Source organism: Dipteris shenzhenensis, chromosome 22, assembly GCF_047967505.1.
Source record: "Dipteris shenzhenensis isolate YYH24624 ecotype China chromosome 22, Dip_SZ_1.0, whole genome shotgun sequence".
Classification (NCBI taxonomy): domain Eukaryota; kingdom Viridiplantae; phylum Streptophyta; class Polypodiopsida; order Gleicheniales; family Dipteridaceae; genus Dipteris; species Dipteris shenzhenensis.
The window spans coordinates 40358967-40381815 of record NC_141617.1 but is presented as its reverse complement, the minus strand read 5'-3'; the positions used below and the strand labels follow the sequence as shown (position 1 = coordinate 40381815).

At 42.2% G+C, this 22849-nt stretch overlaps 1 protein-coding gene across 1 annotated transcript in view; it reads left to right on the top strand.

Annotated features, from left to right (window-relative positions):
- Positions 1 to 20846, top strand: part of LOC147888105 (malate dehydrogenase) — a 34146-nt gene extending 13300 nt beyond the window's left edge. Inside the window, exons 5-7 of the mRNA XM_087393428.1 lie at positions 5749 to 5884; positions 6143 to 6254; positions 20570 to 20846. Coding sequence (XP_087249554.1) covers positions 5749 to 5884; positions 6143 to 6254; positions 20570 to 20667 — 346 coding nt within the window. The 3' untranslated portion in view covers positions 20668 to 20846. The remainder of the gene's footprint in view (positions 1 to 5748; positions 5885 to 6142; positions 6255 to 20569) is intronic.
- The last annotated feature ends 2003 nt before the right edge of the window (positions 20847 to 22849 follow it).

The following is a 22849-nucleotide window of genomic DNA, read 5'->3' as shown; positions in this document are numbered from 1 at the left end:
ATCTTTCTAGGCCTTCCACCTCCCATGGTTACTTTGCTTTGGTAAGGTTCTTCCTTGGCTCTATAAGATTAGGGCATTTTGACCCCTCTTGGTACCTGCAAACATTTAAATGATAACCCATTAATTGATAGCTTTTGCATGTAAGAGAAAACTTCAGACTAGTCCTAGTCTCTGTGGGCATCCCCACCAAGCAAACCAAAGCGTGTGCCAAGGCGCCTTAATTATAACCAATTCTCTCCAACCGAGGTTGGAATATCTTGGTTGAGTAAAGTTGAACCCTCTTGGCCTAAACCAAGTCTCTCGGACCGAAGTCGGGCCTTCTTGACAAATTAAAATAACTCTTTGACCATAATTAAAAATAAATGAGGAGCTCTTTAATTATGATGAAAGAAGAGGTCAACTTTGTACTTTGGACTATTTACAGCTTGGTGACATCCCCTCGGCTTCTAATCAGTTGACCTCAACTACCCAGAACTTGTGGATAATTAGACAACATGTCTTCATCCATCCACTGGGTAAAAGTATTGCGGAATGTTGTCTTGTGTGCATCCAGTGGTTGTATGCGGACTTGGTGATAGCCACCTTTTAGATCTATCCTACTAGCTCCATTCAGTTGATCCAGCACATCATCTATACGGGGAATGGGGATCTATTCTTGATGGTCATTTTGTTTAGTGCGCGGTAATCAATGCACATACAGAAGGGATCATCCTTCTGCACTAATGGAGAAGAGCTGGCCTGAATTAACCCTTTGGACAGCAAGTCCTATACCTACTTCATAATCTCCTCTCTCTGAGTGGCACTGACCTTGTAAGGTGGTCTATTGGGTGGCTCACTACTAGGTAGAAGCTCTATCTAATGATCCTTTGGTCTCTCAAGGGGTAGCTCCCCTGGTCAGGCTTCTGAAGAGCAATCTTTGAAGGATATAAGAAACTGAAAATTTTCTTTATCGGCATCATTCATTTCAGTATGTACTTCCAAATCTTTTTCTTTAGTGGCAAAAACATCAGATACAATGGGAATAGTCTCCCCTCTGTTCTTGGCAATGATCCGTTGCATTTCTCCCCTATGTACAAAATCTAAAACTCGTTCAGGAAGAGACAACTTCACACCCCTATGGTGAAACCAATATACTTGAGTAGGCAAACGAAGAAGTCTTTCTGATCCACATAACTCTGTACATGCGCACGAAGTTTCCCAATCAAAGAGTAACAGGCATAGTGTCCCCATGAAACATTTGATCAGCATCTAGGGCTTTGCCTAACTCTTCGGTCTTGATACGAGCTAAGCCCTTTGAAATAAAGGTATCTGTTTGCCCTTAGGTCAAACAAAACGAGTGGTTGTTCTTTGATCTTGCCCCAAGCAAGGCATAGTGCTCTCTCTCTCTCTCTCTCTCTCTCTCGGGTCACTAACTCGTCCCAATACATCCTGGACTCCTCCCGCCACTGGTCTCGGTGGTCCTTGTGGTTTCTTTTACTCCCTTGAGAATGAAGGCCCCTTAGGGCACTGGGCAGCCACATGCCCCTCGTTTCCACATTGGAAGCACTTCCCCTCTCCGCAAAAAATGACATTCTGGTCGCCCTTATAGGGTCCTGACATCAGAGTGCCCCTTGGCTTTTGAGGCGGAAATCTTTTTTTCTCAGCCTTGGGGAACTCTTTCTTTTCTACTTGGTAAAATTAGGTTCTTTTCTTTTAGTAGTCCTTGCATGCAAAGATGGCATAGTGGCAGGGTCTTGCATGTGCATAAGATTGGCTATACATGCTGAGTGCATTATTTCATGTATGACCCTTTTAGACACTGGGTATTAACCATAGGCTGTATCTTCGGATTGAGACCAGCCCTGTGCTTCCTGAGTTGGGCTCTCTTGGAGATCTTTTTGAAAGGAGCGACTTGCAAATAGGCATCCCAAAACCTTTGATGATAGACCTCCACTGTATCCTTTGCATCGATATGCAAGCTCTCCCAACCAAGGAGGACGTGGTTCCTAAATTGCTTAAGACTAAACTGTTTATAGAAGGCTTTCTTGAAGCCCTTCCATTTCTTTGGCGCTGAGCCATTCGTAGTTTGGGCAGTCCACCATGCACGAGCTGTCCCTGTCAAATGGAAGATGACCATGCACAATTTGGAAGATTTAGAAAAGTTTTATGTACCAAATGTGGCATCAAACTGCCTGATAAACTGCATAGCCTTTTCTATGTGTCTGTATTGGCCATTAAAGGTGACAAATTTCGAGATTTCCACCTTCTTTGAATTGTTTAGGCTTAGAGGCCTTTGCTGCATCTCGCTTGTGCTCAATGACCCCTTTCCCTCACTACAAGGTCAATCTGACTGGACATTAAAATCGGTGGCACGTAGAATGTAGTGAGAGTGTAAACCAGGTGTAGGAGCTAAGTAAGGCTGCCTATGCTCATCTACTTTTATGACCTGTGTCATTACATTTTAAATCTTTCTTTTGGCTGACTAATCGCCTACATTGGAGACTTCTAATATTTGTTCGGTCTTACCTCTTGTTGAGAAGTTTTGGGGGGCATCCTTAAAACGTATCTCTGATTCAAAAAGTCTTGTTGCTTTGTTTCCATGCTTTGTTGGTTGCATACATGCATGGCCTCTCTTTCCATGGAGTTATTTGCCATGTCCCTGTTTTGAATCATGGAAATCGCAGGCCTGTTTGTAAAGGACTGATGCTCTCAATGATTCATGTGTATATATGGTGGATTTAATTACCGTGATCCATAAAATCTGCTTTTGTAACATGGATTGAGTTATTGCTTGAAGTAGTTGAATTTCTTTCCCGATTCAATCTGAGTTCAAGGTTTAAACTTTGGTTATATTTATATGATGTAGGTTTCATAGGTATATAACTTTGATTAGACTGTAGCCAATGATGACCTACACATAGTTATTGAATTTCAAACACTATAAGATGTTTTTTATTATTGAAAGTTGCACTTAATTTCAGTTTCTATACTAAAAATATGTTCAAAAAATTATTTGATGGTGCTGACACTCAGCAGACTACAACAGAGAATTTAAGAATTGGAATATAGTCAAAGTCATGGAAGCAAAAGAAGAAAGAGGTATTTCTTTTATCAGACTTAGCTTTTGTGACTCTTTCATTCATCATATCGACTTGAAATCTACATAGAAGAAGATCAGATGCAGGTATTGCAAGCGGCTTGGGCACAAGGAAGCAGATTGCTTCAAAAGGAACTGGAACAATCTAAGTGTCATGCCAATCTTGAAAACACGATCAAAGCAATCTTGAAACAAGCGAAGACCAAGAGGAGATCCATGCTGTGAATCTGTGATAGCCTAGGTCAAAAACCTCTCGTTTTACGACAAGGTCGACTATGATTGGGCATTCTAGAGTTTTCATGTTTGAGTTAAATTTCAAGAAGGGTTCTCTACCTTGGGTAGCCCCCAAGGCTCTAGATTTATCTTGTACCCAGTTAGGAGCTAGGGGGTTGACAAAAATGCTGGTCTTGCCACCTCAGTTGCAGTGTGTGACTAGAGGACTATTGTGACATGGGAGGTGTCCATGATGAGTTGGCTTCGACACATCCTGTGATGAGAGTGGGAGGTAGCATCCTTCTTTCGTATTGGGTCTCACCACCTTCACTCCGAAGGGGGGTTTATTTGTTATTTTTGAAGCTTGTACTATAAACGGGGTTATAGTTTTGTGTGTCAGTATGAAAGGGGTTGTGGCTTGCTAGCATAGTCACAATGAAACATGTCTCATTGGTAACGAAACGTTTTGAAACTTGCAACACATTTCGAAACTTTTCATTTACCAATGAAACATGGAATACCTTTACTTGCACTAACCTGAATCGAAGATAGTGTAACCAGAAAACGTGTTTTGCCCATTCGAAACGTTTTTCGGCGAAACGTTTCGCCGAAATAGGCGAAATGCCAGTGCGTTGGGTGAAACGCCTTGGTGCTAGACTGTTATTGTTTTTGACTCTTTTGAGAGTGCTCAATGTGTATGTGTGTATCTGAGAGCTCTTTTCACAGAGAGAGAGAATTTGGAGATAATTATTTATGTTTGATATATAATTTACAAAAAATACAAAATTTTAACCCGCTTTTAGACGAAACAGCTGGCAAAATCTAGAAACGTTTCTTGTGACACTAAACTAGTAATAGCTTGCAGATTAGAGTACATCCATAATCATTGGGCATTATAGGCATTGCATGAAGTCATTTTGTGATTTTTTAGCAGCATACTATATGTATGCAGGGCATAAAATTTGCATTTTTAAAGACCCAAATATTCAAAATGAAATTTTGAAATGCCCCTTGTTTTTTTGAAACGTTTCACGTTTCTAAGTATTGAAACGTTTCTTTGAACTATGTTAACGTTTCTTTGAACTATGCTTGCTAGGTGTGCCAGTGTAAACATGTTTGGTTCGGTAGGTGGTTAGGTGTCTGTATTACATCATCTATGATGTCGTGAGATTCCTATCACTAACATCATTAATGACGTGTGTGTGTGAAGATAAGGCTCCCTTTGCCTATAAAATGAGGTACCATGTACTTGCTATCACATGAATATACGAACACACACTTGCCTCAACACCTGTCTCCATCATGTAGTTTGCCTCTGACTTCCAGTATGATGCCAGTGATAAGAAAATCACAGACATCATAGATGTTAGATGATGTAATACACATCCCTAACCACCTACCAAACCAAAACATGTTCATAGTGGCAAGCGTACTAAGTTACATCGCCTTTCACATTTACACACAAAACTGTAACCCCATCACACTACAAGCTGTGAAAATACCAAGAAACCCACTTTGGAGCAAAGGTGGTGAGATTCAATATGAAAGAAAGATGCTACCTCCTAGTCTCATCACAGAATGCGTCAAAGCCAACTCATCATGGACACCTCCCATGTCATGATAGTCCTCTAGTCACACATTGCAACTGAGGTGGCAAGGCCAGGATTTTAGTCACCCCCCTAGCTCCTAATTGGGTACATGATAAATCTAGAGCCTTGGGGACTACTCAAGGTGGTGAGATTCAATGTGTCAAAGCCAAATCATCTTCTACTAGACTCAGCCCTTTTCGATAGTCAGAATGCTGCTTCGAATGAGGCTTGATGAATCTCATGCTTGTTCTCAAGTTTTAAAACAAGATCTACTCTACGTGTTAGAGGGAGAGTTCATGGAAGGACATCTCATAGAGCGAAGCTCATCTGTGATAAGCTATAGCTGTAGTTGGTGACTCTCATGACTGAACATCACAGGACTGTTTGTTTTAAACAGTTGCCATGTTCTGTTCATAATTTTGCCACTACCTTACTTATGATTTTGCTACTTACCTTTGAAGATATCAGGCTCAATATTAGAAGAAGATTGCATTGCATGCCCAAGCAAGTACAAAGGTAAGCCTAATGGGGGAATTTCCAAGAAAGGCAACTCAAAAGTTGATTCCTTAGGTTCTTAAGTCATGATGGGATATCTTTATGGCCCCTGGGCTATACTGGAATGGTGGCATATCAACCACTCTGAGGCTTAAACAATGTGTGTGTGTGTTGTGTGTGTGTGTGTGCGTGAGAGAGAGAGAGAGAGAGAGAATCTGAGAAGTTGGCTACCGTGTTCTAGAGTGAAGAATTCCTTGCATCTGGCTTTTCTGTTTATTGCACTTTCATGTTTAGAGGCTACTTTTTTATAAAGTATTTATAACATTCTCCCTTCCAGCAGATGAGCTAATGCCATAATGTTTACAAAATGCACAGGTTGTCTGGTGAGTTTATCACCACTGTGCAGCAACGTGGTGCTGCAATCATTAAGGCTCGTAAGCTGTCCAGTGCCCTGTCTGCTGCAAGTTCTGCATGTGATCATATTCGCGACTGGGTGCTTGGGACTCCAAAGGTATAAAAAACTCTTCCTGGAGCTGTGAACTTGATTGGCTATCAAACTCACAGTTTGTAGGATGAGGTTTAAAACTGGAGTGTTTGTTTTGTTTTTACAATATGAGTTTGGACATGTCTCTGGATATGTGCAGAATGAGATTGGAATTGTCTTCCTTTGAATTCCAACTTCTCAACTAGAAACTGGGACATTCAAGCCTGTGGGTCATTCTTGTCTTCTACTTGTGCTGTGATCTGACCTATGTCATCTCTATTGCAGGGAATATGGGTGTCAATGGGAGTGTATTCAGATGGGTCGTATGATGTGCCACCTGGTGTGATTTACTCTTACCCTGTTACTTGTGCCAATGGAGAATGGTCTATCGTGCAAGGTTGGTTCATCATATTGTTTAACTATGCAGGATGTGCTTTGATCCTATTCTAGATTTCTGATTCCTCTTGTAATGGGCTCTGCATTTGGTAAGAAGGTTTGGAATAGTCATACTTACTTTTGTCCTTTAATCAAATGGTGATTCTAACAGCTTGTAGATTACAACTCACAGAAGCATAGGCTTCAAAGGTGATTTCTTTAAGAAGCCTGTAGAATACAGCAGCCATGCAAATTGCATGCTCTTTGGGCATTTCCTCCACGGAGAGATATAATTGTAGATAAGAATTGACTTGGTGGATCCATGACGCATTTTGAAAGTTGGTGCCATGTGGACCCAAGTTTCACCATCTATTGAGCATTAGAAATTGCATGTTGTTTAGCATGTACCTTTAGTTGGCTACCATAGCAATAGTGGTGCCTTAAAGTAATTGCATGAATTTTTTCCAATGTTCCTTGTGCTCTTTTTCATCCACATTTTCATTTTCTATTAGCACGACCCTCTATCTAACTAGACTTTGCAACTTGTAGACAAACCAAAGCAAGAGCTAATCTGTAGATTGGAAATGGCTCTTTTTAAGAATAGAATATGCCTATCTTAAGAAGCCCCTCAATACTGAGCAATATTTCGACTAGACCATGCTTTAGTTGCAGTGTAATGTCCAAGGGCCACCATCAATCATAATGTGGATGTTGAGACCTAGATATGAAGAGATCTAGCCATCATAGTGCTAATGAAGCTATGGGTACTCCTATTGTTAACAAACTGGTATGCATATCTTCCATTTAGCTTGCCTTTAAGCTTATTGTACTTGGAAAGTTGGCACATCAATGCATCCTTAGAAATTGGACGAACCTAATTTAGAAAAGGATGGGATGGAAAAATGGTTTACTAGAGCTTTAATGAATGACAAAAAGATTGTCAATCAATTCTTCTAGTGTAGGGAGAAGTGGGTACTTGGGCATAAATAACATGCAAGATTTAGATCATGGGGATAGGCAAGCTTTTCCCCATGCTGCAATGAAACATATTTAAAAAAAAAACGTTTCTCAAGGTTTGCATTTTTCCAAACATCCTACTTTTTTGCATGGCAATTGAAAAGAAGGCAAACTGTTGAGATTGCTCTTTTGGCACATCATGGAGGGGCTCTCTCCTGTACACCCTCTTGCTTGCAATTGTGCAGCTCTCTTCTCCCCCTGTGCAATACTAGCTCTCTCTCTCTCTACAGATCCTCATGCTGTGAATTTACCGCAGAAATACTCAGTAGAGCTCTCTCTCTCTCTCTCTCTCTCCACACTGCTAGGGCCCATGACAACATGTTGGGCTGGACCCCCCCGAAGGTATTTTATTTCTTGAAGAGAATCTGTTACAAGAGTTCAGCGTAGAGCTGTCTGATACATCCCAAAAATCCAAAACGTGAATCATTCATTACAAGAGCTTCAAGCTCATTTCAAAATTGGCAACATGCCACTTGTCTAAAATTTAGACTAATTCCTATTACATGCCACTAAGGGCCATTCTGGAGTCTTCAAAGCACTTGGTCACACGAACCGCCTCCTAGATGTTTGTTAGGCTCCCGTAGCACTTAGGAAAAATAACTTTTCCTAGTACCTGCAACAATTAATTAAAGCGCACCACCATGGCACCCATTAATTGTTAGCGCTTTTGCATGCAAATAACACACTGTGGACTAATTCTAGTCACGGTGGGCGTCCCCACTGAATACATGTGCACACCTAAACAAATATAAAAATATATATTTATTCTCTGGTTGACCGGAGTCAACACTCTTGATCATAATTAAGGAGCTTTGACCAAGGGTCGAGGCACCTTAATCAGCATTCCGCACTACATTCGGGTTGTATGAATACTTAGTGATGCCTTTTGGGTTGATAAATGCTCTTCGGCTCTCGTAGGCTACTACATGTCCATTCTGATGTAATGCAGCCCCAACACACTCTCCACAAGCATCGCAATCAACATCAAAAGGTTGATAAAGATCCAGGACTACAAGAATAGGCTCTGTAGTCAACTTCTCCTTGAGTGTATTGAATGCTTTCTTGTGTGATATTCCCCATGTGAAGGCTGCATTTTTCTTAGTAAGGTCATGTAATGGAGCTGCGATATCAGCAAAATGCTTGATAAACCTTTTGTGATAAGAACACAGTCCTAGGAAACTTCGAACTTCATGCACAGTTTTCAGCTCTGGCCATTCTTGAATGGCACGGATCTTTGCTGGATCCATCTGTTTCCCGTTCTTGGATATTATATGCCCCAGATAATGGATTTCTTCCAAGAAGATTTCACTTTTCTTGTTGTTTGTTTGCATAGACCTGATGATTTCTCAGCTCTTGAAACACTATGGCAAGATGTTCCCTGTGCTCTTCCTCTGTCTTTGAAAAGACTAGGATATCATCAAAGAAAGTACCTGTGAAATGCTTGTACTTTCGGAAGATGCGATCCATCATTCTATTGAATGAGATATTTGGGAATCTATGAGAAAGAGTTATTAGCTGTAATTCATGCCATTCATACATGGAATTCATGCCATTCATACATGGAAGCATTATCTTTTGGGTGCAGATTTTACTGTTAAAACAAATCACCAAAGTCTGAGATACTTTTTGACTCGGACCAAGCTTTCCGAGAAGCATATGAAATGGGAAAACATGCTGTCAATGTATCATTTTCAGATTGTCCATACCCCAGGAATTCGGAACAGAGTGGCAGATGCCTTGTCCCGAAGACCCCAGGTCAATAATGTGACTATTGCTTATCATCAGGACCTGGAAGGCATGAGGGAGCAATATGCTAGTGATGCAGATTTTGGTGAGATTTTACAGCAAATGCAAGAGGGGCAATCCACCAGTCACTATTCCCTGAAAGATGGGTACCTAATGAAAGATGATTGCCTATGCATCACCCAGGAGATGAGGAAAAAGATTTTGGAGGAATGCCATGCACCTCCTTATGCTGGACACAGAGGAATTACAGCAACAACTCTAGCACTAGAGAGGTATTTCTTTTGGCCAGGGATGCGGAAAGATATACATCAGTTTGATACTGAATGCCTTACTTGTCAGAAAGTGAAGTATGACAGACGGAAGGCACCTGGCCTACTTATGCCTCTTCCCGTGCCTCAGGCACCATGGGAAAGTATTACAATGGACTTTATTTTTGATTTGCCAAGATCAAAGTCAGGGAATGATGGGATTTGGACTATCATTGATAGATTCAGCAAGCAAGCTCATTTCATTCCGGTTTGCAAAACCATAAAGGCAGATCATATGGCTAAGCTTTTTATGGCACAGATCTTTAAGCATCATGGTATGCCTAAGTCCATTGTTAGTGATCGAGATCCCAGAATGACCAGTCTATTCTGGAGAGCTTTATTTGATAACATGGGGATGAATTTGAATTTTTCTTCTTCTTTCCATCCTCAGACAGATGGTCAAAGTGAAGTAGCAAATTCTACAGCATTAGATATGCTGAAATGCTACGTGGGTGACCAAGGTTCAGACTTGGAAAAGTATCTACCATTGATAGAGTTTGCTTACAATAATACAGTACACAGCTCTACAAGGAAAGCCCCCTTTGAGGTCATATATGGGATGAGGCTGTATCCTCACTTGGTGATAGCCACTCTTTAAGTCTATCCTACTGAAAAATGAAGCTCCATTTAACTAATCCAACACATCATCAATGCGTGGAATAGGGAATCTATTCTTGATGGTCATTTTGTTTAGTGCGCGGTAATCGACGCACATACGGAATGAACCATCTTTCTTCTGTACTAGCAGTACAGAGGAACAAAAAGGAGACGAGCTGGGCTGAATCAGCCCTTTGGACAGCAAGTCCTGTACCTGAGCCATAATCTCCTCTCTCTGAGTTGCACTGACTTCTGATGATCTTCTGGTCTCTTTGGGGGTAACTCCCCTGGCAAAGCATCGGAAAAGCAATCTTTAAAGTTTACAAGAAACTGAAACTTATCTTTGTTTGCATCATTCATTTCAGCATGCATATCATTCTCTTTTTCTTTTACAAAGACCATGTACGCGGAAATTGTAGACTTTATTGCTTTACCACATGTGACATCAGATACAATGGGGATAGCGTCCCCTTTATTCCTGGCAACTAAACATTGATTTTTCCCCCTATGCACAAACTCCAGCACTCTTTCAAGAAGAGTCAACTTTACTGCCTTGCGATGAAACCAAGGCATTCCCAAGACTACATCATGATGTTTCAGTAGAGAAATGAAGAAGTCTTCCTGATCCACATAACTATGTACATGAAGATGGAGCTTCCCTATCAAGGGAGTGACTGGCACAGGTTTCCCATAGAACATCTGATCGGCATCCAAAGCCCTGCCCAACTCCTTCGTCTTTATTCCCAGCCTCAGGGCTAGGTCCTCTGATATGAAATTATCAGTAGCCCTTGGATCAAATAAAATTAGCGCTTGCTGGTCTCTGACTTTGCCCCATGATAGCAGCAATTCTCGTTCTTTTGGGTTTGAAACATGACCCAGTATGTTAGGAATTCCTCCTGCCATTGGCTTTTGCGGTCCTCGTGGCTTCTCTGCCTCTTTTCCCTTCGAAGTTGAAGGCTTTTCTGGGCACTGGGCAGCCACATGCCCCTCTTTGCCGCACTTGAAGCATTTTCCATCTCTACGGAATTCAGCTATCTGTTCAGGTGTGAATAGAGATTTGCCTTTATAAGCCTTTGAAAACTGAGTACCCCTCGGCTTCTGAGGCTGAAACCCTTTCTTTTCAACCTTGGGATACTCTTTCTTTTCTGATTTTGAAAAATCAGTTTTCTTTCTTTCGGCACGTCCTACATGCAAGGATAGTACCGTGGATGGATCTTGTAACGGCACAAGACTAGCTACTGAAGCTGAATGCATAAGGTCTTGAATGTTCTTTGCCCCCAAAGCATTCACTACTGCCTGGATTCTTGGAGTGAGACCTGCTCTATACTTTCTCATTTGGGTTCCTTTGGAGATCTTTTTGAAAGGTGCAATCTGTAAATAAGCATCCCAAAACTTTTGGTTGTACACATCCACTATATCTCCTGCATCCATATGCAAACTGTCCCAATCTCGAAGAACATGGTCTCTAAACTGTTTAGGCATAAACTGCTGGTAGAAGGCTTTCTTGAAGTCGTTCCACTTCTTTGGGGCTGACCCATCTGTGGTCTGTGCAGTCCACCATGCACTAGCTGTCGTTGTCAAGTGCAAACTGACCATTCTGAAAACTTTTCTGTACCTAATGCAGCATCAAACTGCCTGATGAATTGCAATGCTTTGTCTGTATGACCATACTGTCCATTGTAGGTCATAAACTTGACAGATTTACCTCCTTCTTTAAATTCCTTGGTCTCTCCTAGTCACGGTGGGCGTCCCCACTGAATACATGTGCACACCTAAACAAATATAAAAATATATATTTATTCTCTGGTTGATGAGGATTGCCATTGGACAGATGTGGGTTTCATCCCATCAGTTGAGAATGAGGCGGAGAGAGTTGTAGGTATACCCGGAGAGCAGAGGATCTGCATGCTATGTACATTGGGGACGGTTGGACAGAGGAGTATTTTCTTTGTACTTGCCCACCACTGTTTCTACCTGGAGGGGAGTGGCTTCGGTCCACTATCACGACTAATCCATTTCCATGACCAGTTCTGCATTGGGCTCTATTTGATGGAGATGCGCCGGCACAAGGAGACACTACTGCAACAGATCGGAGAGCACAAGACATAGAGTTTGACTGGGCACTGTGACGTGTCATAGACTTCTATACATTTGAGTCAGCTCCAGGACACAGTAGAGTAGAGGAGGAGCTAGCTGATATGAGCGCAGCTTGGATCAGCCGACACGGTGCCATCGAGAGAGGAACGCACTGCTTTCCCCAAGGGGGACCGACAGAGACGAGGGGTTACTCTGGACTTAGCTCAGAGAGTTCAGAGATTGAGGAGACTGCGTCCCCCACCACAGCACGAGACAGCTTGACAGACGCAGATTTGAGATATTTCACAGCTCACCAGAGAGGCATCATTGTGCTAGGCTTTGGATCAAGTCCCAGCTCCGTGATTGACTTGATTCAGTTTGTACTTGGTTGATTATGATTTTGCTAGCATAGATTAGTACTCAGCAAGGGCCCTAGCGTGCCCTTGGCTCCAGCCCATTGAGGCTTATATGAGTCTACTTTTTTGTGCACTTTGTCCCATAGGCCCGCGGGGCCTTCCACGGATGTTAATACCTCTCTCTCTCTCTCTCTCTCTCTCTCTCCCCTCTACATTGGACCAATGTAACAAAGAGAAAGCCTAACTCGCTCTCTCTATACTCAATATAACTGAGCTGAGATGAAATATGCACTCAATTACGTGTGGAACTGTGGAGTGATTGTGAGACTCGGAGGGAGGAATATAAATGGCCTCTGATGAGGGGAACAATAAATGAATATCTGTCTGCCCAATAGGGCTGAATACATCTAAAAGAATAAGTACTGTATGGAGGGAACAACTCTCACTGTAAAAGAGGAAAGAGAATACTGTATACAGGGAGATACCCTCACTGTAGAGCTGGAACTGAGGGCTGCTGAGGACAGACCCTATCTTTTGCTGTACCGGACTGAACTGGGCTGAGGACGAACTGAAGAGGGACTGGAAGAGGCTGCTGTATTGCTGCAGACTCTCCTGCCCTAATCCTGATCCTTAGAACTTCGGCTGGCTGAAGGCTAGAGCCCTATAGGAGTGGATGAAGAATGAGGACCAAGGGGATGCCTTTTATAGGCCCCCTTCGGCCCTAGACCTGGCCGACTAAAGCCTGGTTGCACCAGCCAGCCTGCTGCTGATGACCGATCTGAAGCGACCAGTCTGCTGCAACTCTGATTGCCACTTGTTCTGATGTTACCATCATGTCCCCAAGCCCTTGTTCTGATGTTACCATCATCATGTCCCCAAGATGATATTCACTGCTTGAGTAGGTATGACCCTGAGTGGCCAACTATCTACCCACCTTGAGATCTCAAATTGGTTGAAGTGACTTCCATGTTGCTCTCCACCTACTGTCCGGGAAATGCGGCACTAAAGGCAATGGTATCCGATCTGCATAAGAGTCAACCAAGCTTGCTTAGCTGCTTTGCTGGAAATAATGTCCTCGGAGCTCCCGCTTCCTAAATCTACCAAGATGAGGACCTTCTGACTACCAATCTGTTCATAAAATTGAAACATTGTGGGAAACTTACAAGGCTCCATTTTCTGCTGATCTTCAAGCTCCTCGATGACCACTAATGTTGTCCCTGTAGGAGTTGAAGCTGTGGATGAACCACCTGATGTGGCTCTTTCTGCTTGAAGCTTCTGGAAGTGTGGGCAATCCTCCTCCTTGTGACCTGGCACATGACAATGGAAGTGGTGGCTCTCTTTGGCATAGGTCGCTCGTGTCACTGCATTCAAGTACCCGCCATAGCTGTCCTTATCCTTGGCCATCTAGCTCTTCTTCTGCTGCCCATTCCCACGATCACCTAACGGGGAGTCCTGGGACTTCTTATTGTTCACCTGCTTGGATCTTGGACCCTTGTGCATGAGGTCGAAATTTTGAGCAAGCTCGTATGCACTCTCATAATCTCGTGGTTTGAAACCATGAACATACCACTGGCTGTACACATCCCATGGAGAAACTTGCTCAACTTCTGGCTTTCCTTCAGCTGCAACACGTGAGTAAACGTTATTGGCGTAATGATTCACTGTCTCGGTGTTCCCCTAGCGTAGCTCTAGGTGCTGAGGTGGCAAGAACCTTGTTATATACACACACACACACACACACACACACACACACACACACATTTTTTTTTAGTAAAATCTAGTGCAGTGTATTTATATTCTCATACATTTACAAGATGGGAAGTCTCCAAAATGGAGAGTATCCCAAAGATCAGAAACATAGAAAGAAAAGCTCTATGCAAGAAGCATGTATATCACCCTCATGGCACGCATCATATAAGGATTGCCGCAATGAGGCTCGGAAAGATTCATATGACTTGTGAATCTGCCGACCCAAGTATGCCAAATTATGCTCACTCCAGATTGTCCAAAGAGCCCAATATCTCACCCATGAGAGAAATAGTGAGTATTGAGACAAAGACCTCATAAATCTGCCAAATAACCAAAAGTGTTTTCCCAAATCTGTGACTCGGGAAACGGAGCCGAAGATGATCTGAAATTCTCCCAAGGAGGTTCCTAGAACCCGGGCAGTGCCAAAGCAAATGAGGGACAGTCTCTGAAGGAGCCTGACATCGTAAACATGTGGATGGTGCAATGTGACGTTTGGCAAGTGTGATTCCCACTGACAATGTGCCTGTCATGCATCTCCAAAGAAAAAGTCTTTGTTTCAAATGCATTTTACACTTCCATAATATTCGGAGATTCTTCTGCCACCAGGAGAGGGGCTTCCTGATATGCCACAGAGTATTAGCATATTGCTGAATCCATGGAGCAGGCTGAAGAAGCTTGTAGGCTTTAATGGAGGTCAAGGTAGGCAAAGGAACAGGATGAGAGCATGTAGCAGAGGGTTGCAATTGCCAATCCATAAGCCTGTCTGTGCCAGCCATAGGAGGAACAGGTAGAAAAGGAAGTAACAAATCAGCAATTTTTTTCCATATCGACCTATGATGCATTCCCAATGCATAAGAAGCAGTGGCCTGAGGAAAAGATAAGACATAGCCCTGATCATCTACCACATCATTGATGTATCTAATTCCCAATTTCATGAGATTATATGCCCGAACAGGTTCCTATAAAGCAAGTGGAATGTCAAAGATGGCTCTCCAATGAATACTTTCTTTCCTCATTGAGTTTGTCCCCGAGCGATTATCGGGAGCCCATTTGACCTTAGAAAGTACTTGTTTCCAATCAAGTTTCAGAGCAGTAGAGAAAGGACAGCTAGGTATCTTACCTACAAATCTCCCAATGACAACCTCCCCCTCCCAATGATCGGTAGTCCAATGGCCATAAGCAGATGTCCTCATGTTGACACACATGGATGCTATCATACAAGTCCATGGCTGTTGTTGACGGAAAAAAGTATGGAGCATAGTCGCCTTCCTTGCAAGTACATGATATCTTATATTGAGAACATTAAGTCCACCATCCATCCTAGGAGAGCACACCATTTCCATCTTCATCAGTCTCAATGCTTTCACAACAGTTTTTGTCCTCCATAACAGCTCCATAGCTTGAGACATAAAGGCTGAAAATTCTCTGGAGGACCAATGTAGCAAAGGCAAAAAGAACTGAACATAGGACATTACAATGGATTGTACTATTCTGAGCCTGACATGAAGTGGCCAAGTAGAGATTTTCCAATATTCCAGTTTATGTTGAAGTCTTTGGAAGATCCATTTTAACTGCTACTTCCTGGTGATATGCCATCCTATAGGATATCCCAAATGCCTGACTACATCTTTGGAATGCACTACCTGACCTGGCGAGAGAATAGAATGCCAGTCACATTGTTTCAGGGGAAGCAATTTAGATTTGTCAAAATTGACATGCAATCCCGCTGCTAATCCATACAATGATAGTGTGGTCATAAGCATGTGAACTTCCCGAGGAGAGTTCTGTGGCATAAAGAAGGAATCATCAGCATATGCTTGTGCCAAAAAAGATGCAGCCCCAGGGATTTTAAGACCAGTTATCTGTCCTGTGTTGTAAGACGATCAAGATACATTAAGAGGGGATGGGTCGCAATGGCATAGAAGATAGCACAAAGAGGGCAGCCCTGTCTAACTGATCTAGCCAATGTCCATGACCGAGATAGATGACCCCCAAGAATGCACTGAGAAGTAGAGCGAGAATAAAGCCAATAAATTGCATTTGCTATCTTGGGACCACAGCCCAACTTTGTCATGATTTGAGAGATAAAATCCCATTGAATAGTGTCAAATGCCTTAGCAATATCTACCTGCAATATGAGCACATCTTGATGCGAGTACTTAGCATATTCAATTGCAGTCAATGCATTGGAGATATTGTCATGGATTTGTCTTCGGGGCACAAACCCATACTAATGAGGATGAAGGCCCGCATTCAGTATCTCGTGAAGCCTATACACAATCATTTTGGCAATGAGTTTGTAAACTACAGGCATCAAAGTAATAGGCCTCCAATTTGACATATGGTTACACATATGTTTTTTGGGCACAAGTTTGATTATGCCATGCTTTCAAAGGTGCGGCAAGTGATTTTCTTGCCAGGCAACATTGATCATTTGCAAAAGGACATCTTTCAAATCATCCCAAAAAGAAATATAAAATTCCACAGTAAGGCCATCCTAGCCAGGGGACTTGTATTTGCTGAGGTGGGACAATGCATTATCAAGTTCTGTGTCAGTAAAAGGTCTCTCCAATGTAAGTGCATCATCCATTTCCACTATCTCAGAAACATATTGAAGAAATTCAGTCCTCGCATCAGTCATTTGATTCGATGGGGAACTAGGAGCAGAGAACAATTTCTGAAAATAATTTTGGCATTCATCTTGGAGATCAGAGAAGAGTGCGTCCGAGAGCCAGCTAGCTTCCTTACCCTTAGACATGAGTTTTTCTTTCGAGTAGCATGCAGGCCCTGGAAGAAGGCTTTTGATGAGCAGCCCTTATCCATGAGGGGCTTCATTCTTGCTCTGATCATTCTCAGTCAGTTTGATCCAAGCATTTTTCTGATTCAGAGAGAGGCCTTAAATGTGAAAATTCAGTCAATTGTTGTGCTGTCCTTTTTGCCCATTTAACCTCATTCCTCCATTTAGTCATATGCCAGTTTCCATACTCCCTAATAACATTATGTATACGAATGACAAAACTGTCCCAAGCATAATCCATGTCCTCCTAGGCATGCAAAAGCAAGGGATGAATTGCAAGTCTGATCATTTGCTGGAAATATTGATGTTGGAGATAAGCCTGATTAACATGCAGTAATCTACTGGAAAAAGGTGGCAAATCATCCAGTGGCATACCAAGTTGCAGATTTATCCATAATGGGGCATGATCTGACAAGCCCAATGAGAAATCTATGAGGAGATGAGGGCTAAAATCTGCATATTGTTGTGGGTAAAACAAATACCATCTGTCAAGTCTTGGCTAGTATGTAGTAAATGCATTATGATGAAAAGTATATCCAGGCACTGACCCTTAGAGAAGCAGCCATAAATCTTCAGCCTGCATAGAAAGAAGCATGCTATCCCATTTCTGCCTTTCTGATGATAGCATATGAGATCTTGAAGTGGTGTTATCTCTCAGCAGAGGGGAATTATTAAAATCTCCACAGATAAATGCATTAGATCTCCATGGATATTTGCTTAAAGAATCCCATAAAGAAGCCCTCATGGTAGAGGTCTGGGAGGCATAGACTGATGCAAACTCAAGAATATCACCATTGACATTACATTGTATGACCATCCATCTGCCACTGCTGTCATTGAAGGCTAACTGAGGCTCCAGCTCATGTCTAACCATTATGCATACACCTGAGTAGGTAGTGGTACCAGCATAATATATATCATAGCCGCCAAAGTAATCATGATGACCAGCCTTAGAGTGTTGATTATGCTCTTGCAAACAAACAATATCTGGCTGCATTTTATGTACATAATTCCAGAAAAGCCTTCACTTTGAGACATTGCTGAGGCTCTGTACATTGTATGTAAAGCACTTGAGTGTTTGATGCATGAAAGAGATATATACAGAAAAGTATAAGTATGAAACAAGATATCAGAGAGGCAAAGCCTCTGCCTGCATGGGCTGCATGCCTTCATGATCCATGAAAGATATAGCATTCTCCCCTTCTTCAGAATCACATATGGGGATGCCCTTCTTCAAAACCCCCACCTAATTTTGAAGGACAGGAGCTGAAGTGGAAGCGTGTCCTGGTGAGGGAGAAGAGGCATCCCATTGACGAGATTGAAAGGGGCGTTGCTTCAATACAACCACCTTTTAGGCTGTTGAAAACCATCCCGATGTGTTCCCACAGATTCCTTCATCTTCTCTTTTTCTTTTTCTTTTCCTTTTCCAGCAAGTGATTGCACCTGATTGATTGGTTTGGCATTCTTTGCTCCATTTCTATTTGCTGCCTTAGCTTGCAAATTCTCATTCTTTTCCCGTGTCTGGGGCGGCAAGGCATTAGGAGGGGGTTGATGCAGAACCATTGGGCATTCAGAGGCTAGATGCCCAAACTTGTGGCAGGCAAAGCAAGCTCCTGCAAACACACCCCATTTCAATTCAAAATGCTTTTTCCCCAATTGCACTCCCTCAACTTCCATTGCAATAGAAGGAGGGGTAGGTGTATCAGTGTCCCAGAGGATGTAGAACTTGTTACGGTTTCCCATGGGGCGTGGAGGACAAATGACCTGTCCCAAAGAAGCAGCCAGGCCAGGCAATTCCTCATGCATATAATCCTGGAAATTAACAATCTCAACCCATACAGGACAATGATGTCGTATAAGACTTTGGTAATCCTTATTTGGGGACCAAGGCATAACATGTACCATCTGCTTCCCGTAGAAGAGGGGAGAGAGCTCAAGTAGCCTTTGCTTGCACAAAGCATCTGATAAGTGCACCTCATAAAAGCCTCTAGATGCAAAATAGACACCCTCTACAAAGCATCCTCCAAGGATGGACTTGATCCACTGTGCAACATCACTGGCTGCTGGGATTCTTCCTGGAAAGAAAATTATTACCACGGTTTGAGATAGCTTCTTGAGAGGATTCACGAGGGATGGCAATTTCAATTTGTATGTGACCTCTGGAACTAGTTTGCCTCATTCCTGTCGTGACTGCTGAAAGTCATCATTAAGTGTATCAAACACATATTGAGCTTCCATAGGAAGCTCTTCATCTTGTGATGCAGTTTGTGAAGGACGACGCTTGGCATCTGCGGGTCTTTTTTTTCGAGCATATGTGCAAACATCCGAACCTGAAGCCATGATTGAAATATGGCAAGGGAAGAAAGAGCTGTACGGAGAGATATAGAGTGAAAGATAAAGTAGACAGAGAACTGTACGGAAAAGCACAGGAGGAGAAAACCCATGGAATAAACTGTACAAAAGATACTATACGGGATGAACTGTACGGAACACCAACGGGGCTGTACGCAAAAGTCTGTATGGACAACGATTGATTGCACGGAAATACCAATGGAATTTGTACGGAAGAGGCTGGGTTGTACGGAGAAGCTGACGGGGCGCTGGAAAAACTGCGTTGTACGGAGGGATTGACAAAAGTGTATGTACGTACGGAAAAACAGAGGTCAGAGAAACTGTACGGGCCTGCGCGCAGATCTGCGCAGAGATGGCGAGCCTACCCACACACAGACACACACACACACACACACAGAGAAAACACACACACACACACATCCACCTATTAAGGGAAACCTTTTCCAACATCATGGGATTGACAGATCCAGCTGACCTGCTGAACCCATTTGCTCTTGCGTGAGTGTAATGATGTATGACACCCATTGCAACAGTGGTTCTCACTTGGCGTCAATGTAATGATGTACTATGCCCTTTGTAACAGTAGGTCTCACTCGTGTGAGTGTCATGATGTAGTATGGCCTTTATACTGTGAGAGATTTAAATCCCCAACCACGACCATAAATTTGAACCACCCTTCTCTTTTACTGGCCAGGGCTTGTTTTGAATACACTTTGACTAACTTGTCCTTCTCAGCCCCCCTCACTTGTGCTACCCTTACCATCTTTTCTCTCCTGCACCTGGGAGCAGGGCCTGCAATAAGAAGCTTGAGCAATAAAGCTCCATTGCAAAGTGGCACGCACACCCCCCCCCCCAAAAAAAAAAAAAAAAAAAAAAAAGATTCAAACAAATATTGGAAATGACAGGAGAATTTTACATGATGTGCATAAAGCCGGGCAGGCAAGAAACTTCCCTAAGTAGTGCCAGGAAACATCCAATTTGTTATTGTGAAGATCAAAACCCTCAGGGAAGAAAGAGCAGTTTCTGTATAATGCAACGAGTTCAATCCAGTCAGGTTTCTAAATTCAGTCAGACACAGATAGCATTATTGTGAGTGAATTTCTCAGAAGGATGTATTCCTTGGCAATCTACCAATCCTAGGAATCAACTAGATTTGCCCAAGTTTCCATTTTTTAGCAGACGTGTGTATAGTTGTGAATGTGAGTAGTAAGCTTGTGATTTGCAGAATGCTTCAATAGTGTGAAACAATGTGCACACGAGAGAGAGAGAGAGAGAGAGAGAGAGAGAGAGAGCGAGCGCTAATTCTTCCATGTTTGACATGTTGTGATGATACATTCAGGCTTGCCTATCAATGAATTTTCAAGGGCCAAACTAAATGCAACAGCAGATGAATTGGTTGAGGAGAAAGCAATGGCATACTCCTGCATCGGAAATTAGGCTCTTATTAAGAGATTAATTGTCCAATACAATAGGAATTGGAAGGGCCACCTCAAGGACAAGCATTCTCTGGATTTTGCCTTTGAAAGTCTCTGGATAAGAAGATCCTGTCATGGATGTTTATTTAATGACAATCTTGTGGAAATAAATCTAAATGTGTGCGCATATGTTTGGCTTTTTGAAGGTTGTCCACCGAGATCTCTTGTTGCTGCATCGTTGCTTCAGATTCTGTCTAGTTTTATCTTGCTTTTCTCATGCTTGAACTTAGTTGATGTCATTCTGGATACGTTCACTCGCAGGATTCAAATACCTCCATTCCTTTTCTGTTAGATTTGTTGTTTTGTTGGGGCTGGTAGCAAGCCTCTCTCCCTCTCTCCCCCTCCCTGCCTCCCTCCCTCTCTCTTTCTATGCACACATGCACAAACAAATGCACGCCCATGCGTTCTCAAGTGGTCCTACAGGATTCATCTCTCCACTTGGATTGAGTTTACTTAAGAGGTCCACATCCCATCATTGCCATGTTCTGAAAATTATGAACAAGGTTCATCTATGAGTACTTTGATGCCCTCTTTGTTTTTGTAATGTGATAGATGACATGATGAAGGTCATTTATCTAAGATGTTAAGGCCTCTTTGATGCGTATGTTCTTGAATCATAGCTTGGCAATCTTCAACGGCATTGTTCATGTGTCGTAAACCACAACCCTCCCCCCGAAAGAGAAAAAAAGGCAAATAAAAGTTATAAATAGCTTTTGAAAGTCTTCCGATTGTGTATTTTTATAAGGAGGAATATCTTAGAAATTGTCTTGCGTCTTTGAATACGTGTCTAGCTTCTTTATTAATTCGACATCATGTATCTCTATGCTTCATCAAGGTACTAGAGTTTGTTGCTAGTGGGTTTTAGCGATGAGTGCTTTTGTCTTAATGCACATGTCGATTCTTTGATCCTCATATACCTTATTTGGCATTAAGACTTAGGATCCAACATTTGGACTTTAGTATCTAGTATCTATCTATCACCTTAACAACAATGCTTTAACATTTGGACTTTAGTATCTACTATATCTATCACCTTAACAACAATGATCATGGAAAAATGTGATTGATGACTTTTCTATTTTTAGTGTATAATAGATGACAAAAGTTATTTAAGAATGGAAGGCCTCTTTGATGAATATGCTCTATTTGCCCCTGAGCCATAGCTTGGTAAGCTTGAGGTGCATTTTTGATGTGCAAGCACCCCCCCTTGCGCGATGTGAATAGTTTCAAGTTCCATTACATGCCTTTATGTGGTTCGGTAATTCTAAAAATCATCTTGAGCTCAAAGTAGCTCTTTGAAAATATTTTACCTATGTATTTTTTTTAAAATAAAAAAGAAGACATCTTAGAAGACTTCTTGCATCTTTGAAGGTACATCTAGCTCCTTGATCAATTTGACCTCGTGTATTTGGATGTTTATCAAATTGTTTGGAGTTTGTTGTTAGATATATTAGAAATGAGCGCTCTTGCCATCAATGTACATGAACAATTGTTAAGGTCATAGCGAGATAAAAAATCTATGAGAACAAACATAAATCTTAAATCCTAAGTCTTGATTCAAATAAGCGAATTGCATTGTTGGTGTGTAGTGAATCCACATCCTATGCCTTGACCTTCTCTTGAGATGAAGGTTTTGACCTTGTCTTATGAATTGCATTTTTGCCTAAACATTTTCCATTTGTAAAAGGTGATAGGTCCACAAGATGCTTCCTCTTTTGGCATGGAGACCTTTGTCTCCATTTGAGGCATTGTTTTGGTTTCTTCAAGTCTATTGCCTTTGGGCATTGTATCATCTCTTCTCTAGGAACTTGTCTAGGTGATTCTTTGGTATCCTCTTATCTTCAAAGTCGTTGTGTATACTTGGTTGGGCCATGTTGATTAGTTTGGTTGGGGATGTGTGTGCAATTGTGGCGGGGTAGCAATTTCCTTGATCTTAAGTGGCAATTTCAGCAGACTTTAAGTGTTGTGCAAATGCTACCTTTGGTTGATTTGGTGACTTGTGGTCGTCGTGCATTGATCTATAACAAAAGAAGGGGAAGCTCTTCTCTCGGTGCCCCTCATCAATCCATTCCCACTCCTCGACTTGCAATGGTTGATTTGAGGGGAGCATATAGTAAAGTGTGGTGTTCTGCCTTAGTGAGGTG